The 10,611-nt window shown below is 44.9% G+C and overlaps 1 protein-coding gene across 4 annotated transcripts in view; it reads right to left on the bottom strand.

Moving 5' to 3' along the window:
• Nucleotides 1–4,300: 4,300 nt before the first annotated feature.
• SLC17A5 (solute carrier family 17 member 5) overlaps nt 4,301–10,611 on the bottom strand; it is a 37,715-nt gene continuing 31,404 nt past the window's right edge. For 2 of the 4 annotated variants that reach the window (XM_037012590.2, XM_073224017.1), the window contains 2 exons: nt 9,864–9,954; nt 5,639–6,943 (listed from right to left, as the gene is read on the bottom strand). In XM_037012590.2, the coding sequence (XP_036868485.2) occupies nt 6,806–6,943; nt 9,864–9,954 (229 nt within the window). In that variant the 3' untranslated portion in view covers nt 5,639–6,805. Of the gene's footprint in view, nt 5,574–5,638; nt 6,944–9,863; nt 9,955–10,611 lie in introns of those variants that run through there. The other 2 variants (XM_073224016.1, XM_037012589.2) reach the window with 2 other exon arrangements.

Here is a 10,611-nt window from a genome sequence, read left to right as displayed (position 1 = left end):
ACCCCAAAGCGAATCCTGTGAATGCGCCAGAATGAACTTTCTGCTAGTGATAGAGCAGCTCAACGCACTGCAGGCATCTCAAGTAGCTTCTTAGTTAAAAAAAAAAAAAGCATCATACTAGCTATTGTTTTGGTAATTTCTGCAGTCTGCACCCTTGAATTTCCTGTAACAGCATCCCACACTTCACACAAAACGTTTCTTGAGCATTAAAAAGACCGGACTATATATCCTGTCCAGATCGCTTTCAATCTCAACCAAACTTCTGTGGGAAGTTCATTTCAGATGGCGGAGTGGCAGTGACTGCGTAACAGGCTAAGAGCAGGGGCTGTTGGCGGTGCTCTGGCGGGGTGGGGACGGGGCCCACAAGCACACCTGACTTGAGAGGCGATGACCCTTGGAAATGCTGGCCCGTTTCAGTTGTGTCTGCCAAAAAGAGCCCTTCAGGGACAGATCTAATACGCGTTCAGGATGGCACGGCTCTGCGCCCAGCGCAACCCCCCGGGCACGAAGGTGGGCGGGACGGGAGGGAGGTCATTTAAGGACCCTTGGCTGATTGCGCAACAATGGCCTCTGACTTCCAAGCCCCGGACTAGCAGTCACGTGGGATTCTGCGGCCCCTCCTCCCCCAACTTCAAGATAAAGTGAAAGTAAAGAGCTTGGAAAGTTGCTGGCGTTCCCCCTCACCAGGGCGCAGGAGGAAGGGCGGCAGGGCGCGGGTTCCTTTTTGCCGGTTTTCAGTACCGCTCTGCGCACATGGGAAGCATTTTCTCTAACACCCCCTTAGGGCACAAACTTCTCCGCTTATGGTCGCTGTAAAGGCAGAGGCGTCTGAAAGCCTTTGTGATCCATCTTAGTTCATACATTTCTATAATTCTTTAACTGAAACTGGGAATTTATCCTATTCACCGAGGCAGTGAAGTGCTTTCCCTAAGAGGAACTGGGCCGTTGCCGTGTGGCGCCCTGCCCGCCTTCAAATTTAAATTCTCAGTATCTTTCTATTCGGGCATTTTGTTTTCAGGTGATAAACCATTCTCCGATTGGAGATTAGCTTATCTGTTTTGCAGACGGGGTCTAGATTCAAATATTTCTATTTCTGTTTTCTTGAACCAGAGTCTGAAGTAGGGGCAGGGCCACGCAGTGCCGAGTGCGGATCTCGGCGTCCGTCTCGGGTTCTTCCCCGACTGATTCTCAAGGCCGGCGGGCCGCTCATTCCCGTGGATTTGATGGCTGCGCTGATCAGGATGTTTTATACAGAAGGTTTCAAAGGCTGGGACTTAGGAAGGAGAAGGTTTGATAAATCAAAATGTGAGCCCCACGAGAAAAGGGATTTTCTTTTTGTCACTGTCGTATCTTGGGTGCAAAGCAAGCCTGACTCATAATGAATGCTCAATAGTTATTGTATAACGGAGAGAAGTATTTTGCCAATATAGAACTAATTAGCTAGTCTCAAGTATTTTCAAAACCATTTACCAGTAACTGCCACTTAAAAGTTGAAGTTAGCATATCATTTCTTCTTCAAGAGGTGTAACTCCCAGGGGAGGAAATCCCAGGCTGAAATACCTCTAAAACTGAAATCAGTCAAAGGGAGAAATAAAGTTTAAACCCGTTTATTGCTTACAAACCACAGTCCGGCGCTGTCTCCTTCCTGCTGTGGCTGAAGTAAATCAGACCTGCCCCTAAGCTCTCAGGTTCAGATAAGCCCTCGGTTGCCCAGGTAATCACCCATCCATATGGAGATGATTCTTTCTCCACCCCTGAGGAATGCCTATTGATACGCAGATGCGCTAAAACCAGGCGAGATATTCTGGAAATATTACAATTTTACCGACAGAGGTGTCAGCACATTTGTGTAACTATTTTTTAAGAAGAAAACATTATGCCGAAAAAAATAGATAAAAAGTTCAACAGTCTGTAACCAAAGGGTTGTTTGCTAAATACTTATTAAGTAACTAAAATATTAAGACAAAGTGAATATTGTTATGAGGAATGGCTCAAAGGACCCCGCACTCAAGGTGCTCTTGGAGCTCCAGCAGGGAGGTGGACATGAACACAAGTTCGTCCGTATTACAGAGAAGGCCAGACGGGACGGGCCAAGGAGCCTGACGGGGCCGCAGGGCCGCCTCCAGGGAGGGGGGAGACTGCGCCATGTGCACAGCCGTTACGTTCCTGCCTAGTGGGGTTGTTCATCTTCTTTGTTGAATGAAAGAATGGTCCCTTCTTCCCAACTGAGCCTGAGTCCTGGAGTTTAAAACAAAAAACTCAAACTGTCCGTGTTTCTGTGGTTCAAAGGGCAAGAACCACATCTAGGTCAGGAGGGCGTAAGAGATCGAGGGTCACGGCGGGTGGGGATGAAGGGTGGCTTTCCAGGCTCCGGAATTAGTCAGGGTAAGGAGGGAGAGCAGGTGGGGGAAGGGTTAGGTAGCCAAGGGGAGCAGCCGCAGGTGTGGTGGTAGATGCAGGTGGGCAAGCTGGGCCCCTAGAGGGACTGGAACCGGCTGCTGGGTGAGGGAAGCCGCGGGTGCGCCCTGGGGGAGCATCCCGATTAGGGAGGTGGGTGAACGGGGACGAGTAACCCAGTGATGCTGGGTTTCTTGTTCACGGAGTTGACGAATGAACTTCACAAACACTCAGAGCAGGAGAGCCAGGGAGAGGCTCTTATTTAGAGATAAAGTGAGAGGACAGAGCTCCTGGCTCAGGCCAGGAGGGGACAAGAGAGTCCGGGGTCGTGTTCTGCCTGGCGGTTTTATAGGAGTTGAGGATTTTCCTGGAACGTGATAAAGGGCTAGGGGTGTGGACCTGTTAATGGTCCTAGAATGTTCATCCTGGAGGAGACATTAAGTCTCTTTTCTCATCAGTCTTCCAGATAATTCTGCAAAATTAACATAAGAAATTTACTGCCAACTTCTTTCCCAGAATAGCGGCTTCTTGGTCTGGGAGCATATCAACCATCAATTCAGACTGCCTGCCCTGCCCTCAAGGTGGGATGAGTTATTGTCTAAGGAGTTTAAAAGGCAATCTAAGATGGAATCTTTCTCGCTTTTACTATGTTGTTTATGGCTGGGCTTGCTTGCCATTATTAATTGCCCGGGTTGCAAATCGCCTCATCAGGTCTGAAGGAGAAACAGCACACAGGCTGGGCCTTTTGGCAAGCTAAAGTGAACCTTACACATGATCACAAATGATTAGCATAATAAAAACACGGGCTACTTTCCTTTATCTGGGGAATATTAACTGATCTCAGTGAAGGACTCTAGAGCTTAATGTTTAACACGGGGTTCTGGTGGGGGGTGTCCTTGCACGTAGTTACCCTGCTGTGACTGGTTATCCTGCCTTGTTTTTTCTGGGGGCCCTCACCCTACTCTGTCTAAGCCCATGGTCCCTGTCTCAGCAGCACGGCTGGGAAGCTGGACAGAGAGGACCAGACTGAGAGAAGGAAGTGCAGTGACTGACCTTTTCTATTCCAGGTGGAAATAAAAGCCACAAAGACCTTATTTAGGAGATGACAGATGGATTAAAAAAAAAGAGAGATTCCAGAGATTTGAGAAAGTGGAAGAGAAAGGACGGGAGGTTAATTCCACCCAGGGCTGGATGGAGGTGGGGCAGGGTGCTGGGGAGGAGGCAGAATCAAGCAGGACTCGCGGTCTAACCCGACCCTCGGCGGCTGGGGAGGTGAGACTCCGGACAGGAATAGAGTGGCCGGAACAGCCCGGCTGTGCTGCAGGCCGGGCGCTGGAGCAAGGCTGGGTTTGAACAAGTCTCAGGGGCGAAGGAGAAGCCGGTCGCGCCCGGCAGGCAGTGAAAGGTTGGGGGGGATTGCACAGTAGTGCGAGCCACGGGTGTTTTGTTTGTTTTTGTTTTTTCAGCAAAACAATCTCTTTGTTTGAAGAAGTTATATTTTCACATTTGGTGAAGATGTAAATTCTTCCTATTCATGGTTGCCTATTTTTTTCTCTCCAGAGGTAACCGCTGTTTTGTTTCTTGAGGATTGTACAGATGTTCTGTATTTATATGTGTGTGTGTGTTTATGTCCCCAGGAAAGTTCTGTATTTTTATTTTTTATTAAGGTATCATTGATGTACACTCTTATGAAGGTTACACATGGAAATGTGGTTACTACATTCACCCATATTATCGAGTCCCCCCCACATACCCCATTGCAGTCACTGTCCATCAGTGTGGTAAGATGCCACAGTCACTACTTCTCTGTGCTACACTGTCTTCCCCATGATCCCCCCCACACAATGTGTACTAATCATAACGCCCCTCAATCCCCTTCTCCCTCCCTCCCCACTGGCCCTGGTAACCGCCAGTCCCTTCTTGGAGTTTGTGAGTCTGCTGCTGTCTTGTTCCTTCAGTTTTGCTTCATGGTTATACTCCACAGATGAGGAAAATCATTTGGTATTTGTCTTTCTCTGCCTTATTTCACTGAGCATAATATCCTCCAGCTCCATCCATGTTGTTGCAAATGGTAGGATTTGTTTCTTTCTCAAGGCTGAATAATATTCCACTGTGTATATGTACAACCTCTTCTCTATCCATTCATCTACTGATGGACACTTAGGTTGCTTCCCTATCTTGGCTATTGTAAATAGTGCTGCAATAAGCATAAGGGTGCATATGTCTTTTTGAATATGAGAACTTGTTTTCTTTGGGTAATTTCCTAGGAGTGGAATTCCCGGATCAAATGGCACTTCTATTTTTATTTTTTTGAGGAACCTCCATACTGTTTTCATTAATGGTTGAACTAGTTTACATTTCCATCAGCAGTGTAGGAGGGTTCCCCTTTCTCTGCATCCTTGCCAGCATTTGTTGTTCCTAGTCTTTTGGTGGCCGTCCTAACTGGTGTGAGGTGATATCTCATTGTGGTTTTAATTTGCATTTCCCTGATAATTAGCGGTGTGGAGCATCTTTTCATGTGCCTGTTGACCATCTGAGTTTCTTCTTTGGAGAATTGTCTGTTCAGCTCCTCTGCCCATTTTTTAATAGGGTTATTTGCTTTTTGGATGTTGAGGCCTGTGAGTTCTCTATGTATTTTGGATGTTAACCCCTTATTAGATTTGTCATTTATGAATATACTCTCCCATACTGTAGAATGCCTTTTTGTTCTACTGATGGAGTCCTTTGGTGTTCAGAAGCTTTTTAGTTTGATGTTGTCCCATTTGTTCATTTTTGCTTTTGTTTCCCTTGCTGGAGGAGATGCACTCAGGAAAAAGTTGCTCATGTTTTATATTCAAGAGATTTTTGGCTATGTTTCCTTCTAAGAATTTTATGGTTGCATTTTTCTTTTTTAAAGGCTAGAGAAGACTTGTATCTTTGGAACAGAAGGGAAAGAACAAGAAGAGAGGTAGAGATTGAAGAGCAAATTAAAGAGGAATTACTAAGCAAGATCTTAGAGGCAGTCAGAGAGCACAGTCAGTGGTGCAGGTACGTGCTTGAGTAGGAACAGTGGACTCTTCTCGAGAGCGGGAAGCGCAGGCTGATGGCAGATGAGATCTCTGACGGGCACCACTCTGACAGTCGAAGTGTCCCCGTCCTGGTGGGGGGAGAGGTGCATGTAGTGGTAGGCTGCCGGCCTGAGGAAGAAGGCAAAAGAGATGTGCAGTAGCCACTGTGGACACTAGAAAACACCACAGAACTGTCAGGTGCAAAAACTAATTCAAAAAGGTTTATTCTGATGATTTATAAAAGCAATATCACCATAGCAACTTAAAGCTATTTACAAATTTAATAACAAATTTACAGAAATGTATTCACATCATGTTACATTAAAGAGTTTTAGTTAAAATGTTACAGCTAGTGTTGAACAAACACAACAAAACATAAACCAAGTTCTAAATCACAGAAGTGTCCTCAAAACTTTCTCAAAAACCACTGGAAGATGGAAAAAAATTGGAACAATATGATTTCAGGAACCAGCAGTAAAGATGATCACGCCACTGGTCATAGGTATGTGATCAAGTGAAAGTCACCTTAGCCTTGAACCGCAACCAGAAGCTTACATGTAGGCAGATGGGGAAAAAGTGTGAATTAAAACATTCTTATTCTGGCGTAGCTCATGGAGCACAGGACTTGGGAGGTCACACTGTGATGGGGGAAGGTGGTTTCAATCCTGCACGCCCTGACTGGCGGCCTCCTGGCAGCGCTTCTGCAGGTTCCTGGTGGCAGGTGGTGAGTCGCCAAGACCACAGTTGTGGGGTCCACCACTCCTGCCTGCTCAGGGCTCCGTCTGCACATTAACAGCCCCAGGGGACGAGGCCTGGCGCTGGCCCTGACCGTGGAGGCTGCCTCTGGTGGAGGCTGTGCACTGCCATGGAAGCTGGGAAGGCGTGCCGGGCAGACTTCCCTCGGAGCAGGGCCAGGCCAACCCTTCTGGGTGGGCAGCTCCAGGGAGATGCTCGTTTGAGACCTAAGGGTAAGGGATTGCTGATGACAGTTCTTATGAGGAAAGTGGACAAAAACCAGGTAATTACCAAGACCTGAGAAGTATTATCTGGTTTTAACAGATACCTTGTTAAACTCATACCTTTAAGTGCGGCCCTTAAAAACAAAGAGAACTCCCCTGCCTCATACTGCAGCCAGATAGGTGACCCTAAAGTGTAAATTCCAGCATACAATTTATTAATAATTAAAAACAGCTGATCTTACTAATCTGGCAATTAGGGACATTTCATAACTACGAGCCTTAAAAATTTAATACACTTTTTTCTTGTATATAGAATGCTTACACATTAAAAGAGCAAAGGCACTTTTAGGTTACATGATGAATATAATACATTAATAGAGACGGGATTGTGTATGGGTTCCTTTAGTTTCTGTGCCCATGGTGATCACTGAGAGCCCAGGTTTGCACTTCACCTTTGGCGAATAGCGTGAAGAAAATGGCACCAAATATGTCAATAGCAGCAGCGATACAGAAAACAGTTTGCCATTCTCCAATAGTGTTCTACAGAGAAAGAAAAAAAAGCAAATGAAAAAATCTTGTTCATAGTCCAATTTAGAAAAAGTTGGTGCCATAGGACTGTTAACAATGGCAGCATCACCCATGAAGGCCTCATGCGGGGCATGCCGGACAGCTGGAGGCCCAGCAAACAGTGCGGCTGCGGTGTAGCTGCTCAACGGAACGAGGACGAACAGGCTACAACATAAACACACCTCACAGACAGAATACTCAGCAAGAGAGGTCAGACACAGGCGAGTGCATGCTGGAAGGTGTCATTCCATAAAGCTCGGAATCAGACAAACTCATTTACGGTGTCAAAGGTCAGCACGGGTTCCTCTTGTGGGGGAGGAAGAATGGCAGGAGGGATACCTGGGGGCAAGGGAGGCGATGTTGTTTCTTGGTTGGGTGGCGGTTACATGGACAGACTAACTTTGTAAAAATCTGATCAGCAGTACACTTGGTACATTTAAAAAATACATGTTGTACTTCAACAAAAAGTTGACTGAAAATAAGACGTGTGGTATGCCCTTGAATCATGAGTGACTAGGAAAGTATTACACCTGCGCCTCACCCCCCAGCTTCCTACATGGAGGTGTCAGGGGCAGATCGAGTCAGGATGGATGAAGACGGACTCTAAGGTCACGCTTGAGGGCTGTCCTGAAAGGTTCTGCAGGGCTCTCGAATGGCACACAAAATAGGACATGTATGGGACTTGCCAACAAGAGATCAACAAAACATGGCTGTTCAGTATAAAATCCGGTGCTGTAAAAACATCAGCAGTTAGCTAATTTCTGGGTCATGTGACTAACTTCAAACAGCCATGTTTTGGATTCTTACAACTTCAGCATAACTGGAGTGCTCTATTTGCAGCATTTAAAAGGAAAAAACAAGCAGCAAAATTGGCAATGAAGAGGTAAAAAGGAAAGGTACGAGCAGCTTATTTAGGAAACAAGGAAGAACATTGGTAAAGAAAGGAACACTTTGTGGTTCAACTGTACTTATCTGAGATGAACGTATTTTGGTAGGAAAAAATCTTAGAACTCCATCTTCAATTTTAGTAATTATTTAGATATGCTAACAATGTGCCAACACTCCAGAGGAGCTGGTCACTGATTTTATCATACGCCAGAGAGAAATGTTTAAGAACGATTCTTGGCACTCCCATGACAGAGCTGCTCTGTGTGTGATCTCCAGGATAAAATAATACTCCAGTGTTATCTGGAGGCAGTGAGCGACTTAAAATCAATCAGCTGTACCAGAAATCTCACATAGCTCCTACTTTGCTTTTTAACAGAAATTCTGTACTTTTTAGAGAAAGTTGTTTTGTTTATAACAAAATTGAACCTCAGACACACTTTAACTTTTCTTTATTTCATTGCTTATTTATACTCTGACTCTTCCCACAAAGTTTTTGAGGCAGTGCAGTAAATTTTAACTGTAAGGAATTACAATTGTAAAGGCAAATGTTTTTCCTTTAAAAAAATACTGTCATTTAATAACATTAAATGGATGCTGTAATAACATATCCATAATCCAGTTCAGTTCCTGTTTTACAAACATTTCAGACTCTAATTTAGGAATCTGTACATTCCTAGCAGAAGTGAAGATTATCGCCAATGAGTAAAATTAATATGTGGTGTGTGTTGGCTTAGGTTCTCGTGTGACCTCCACGTCCCACGAAGATACGGTCAACCATTTTTGATGCAACCATATTGAGACAGAATTTTAGGAAAAAAAAAAAACTTCCTCAACATCCTTTTCTAGTAAGTGAGAAAGTAGCAGTGAGGAGGCACCGATTCATTTAAGTAAGAGATGAGAAATGGTGGGAGTGGAGAAGAAATCGGAACACAATCTGTGGTGAACACCCACAGGTCTGAAATCAGAGTATCTGCTGAAGTGTGAGCACATTCTGAAATTCTAAGGGTCAGGCAGTGTTCATCTGATCACAGAGACAAAGAGAAAATCAAGTCTCTTAGAGGTTTAAGTCAGCTTCTTGAAGAACACATTTTACTAGTCCTTTAGATTATTTTAAATAGTAGAAAACTGGAGTTGGAAAGGGTCTTTGAGGCCATGTATTTTGACTTCTTACACAATGGAGGCACCTATCAGAAGGCTGTACCCACGGGCCCCCTGCCGCCTCCAGCTTCCGGCCACCCCGGGCCACTCCTCCGGGGCTCCCCCTGTGCCCACCGTCTGCAGCAGTCACACGCTGTCCTTAACTGTCTGATCACGTATCGCCTCTCCATGACGAGTTTCTCAAGGGAAGACGCTCATCATTTGGCCTCTGAACCCTCATCTGGCATATTAATAAGCATCAAGAAATGCTGCTGAACACGTGTTTGGGGGTCTCAGGGCTTACCGACTCCTAAGGCTGCCCATTCCGCACAGGCACAGCTTCGAGCAGAAAACTGCCCTTGTAGCCCCAAACTGCTCTCCAGCCGTCTCGTGGAACTGCCCAGAATAAGCCACCGTCTTTCACACGGCGGTCCTTCAGCCATGTGAAGCCACCTGTCCTGTCTTCCCGGGTCCCTGCTCCCCTACACAGGCCTTATTCATTCTCACATGATTTCCTGACACCACCTTCGTGGACCCACTTCTTGAATAATTTTATGTTGCCAATTTTTATTTGTTCGAACCAAACAAATTATTCACCTGATGTGACATCACTTTTAAGTGCTTGCAAGGTTTCAGCTACGAGACCTTCATTGACTTAGTTCTGTAGTTCTGTCTGAACCCCGGGGAGTTGCTGTGAGAACACGCTTTCCTACCCATTAAAATCCCGTACAGCTTTTTGTTGCTATAAGGGATTGCCTAAGAATAAACATTCTGAATTTCACCCTTAATTAAAACAGACTGACCCCAATGTGCAGGTCAAGGGAACCGTTCTATACCTTTTCAGTTTACAAACAAATTGTCTACTTACGTCAGGGGTCAGACTCTTGGCAATGACCGGCCCGACCATGCCTGGAATGGTGGCAAACGTGTTTGTGATTCCGAGGAGGATGCCGGCATACCTGCAGGGAAGTGTCATGGAGGTTAATGATCGCGTTACACATTTCAGTAGACTGTTTTCAGTGCATAGGCTGTATCGCTCCCAGTATACTCTGTATTCCTGTGACATTTTATATCTAAGTAGAATGTCTTCCTGAAATAGGACTGAATAGTTAGCTGGTGAAAAACATGCATTTCACTTATTAAATAGCATTCTAACATTACCGAGGGGAACACGGCCATTGAGACCGACGGTCAGTGATTTAGAGAAGTGCTGAGATACGGTTTTCACGTGTGATGGTATCTAGACAGGAAGCATGATGGGCTTTACATTTTTTAAAAGTTAAAACAACTTATTTCCTGATTACAAAATTTATTTTGTTGTTGAAAATGAGAAAAAAGAAAAACATTAAGAAGAAAACAAAATTACCTATAATTCTTCCATATAGAGATATTTTAACAGTTTGGTATATATCCTAATTATTTTTGCTTCCATGCATTACATATTTCTGGTATATTATTATAGAAGTGAGATACTGAACATACAACATCACAACGTACTTGTTCTACTTATCACATATCTGCTTACAGCTAAGTCTTTGCACACTGACCCAGATGCAAAGTCGGGTTTACAGTGTGTACACATGTTATGTATGACAAAAAAAATGCATTTTTTAATA

The sequence above is a fragment of the Manis javanica genome, chromosome 16 (assembly GCF_040802235.1).
Source record: "Manis javanica isolate MJ-LG chromosome 16, MJ_LKY, whole genome shotgun sequence".
NCBI lineage: Eukaryota > Metazoa > Chordata > Mammalia > Pholidota > Manidae > Manis > Manis javanica.
This window is presented reverse-complemented; position numbering and strand designations above follow the sequence as displayed.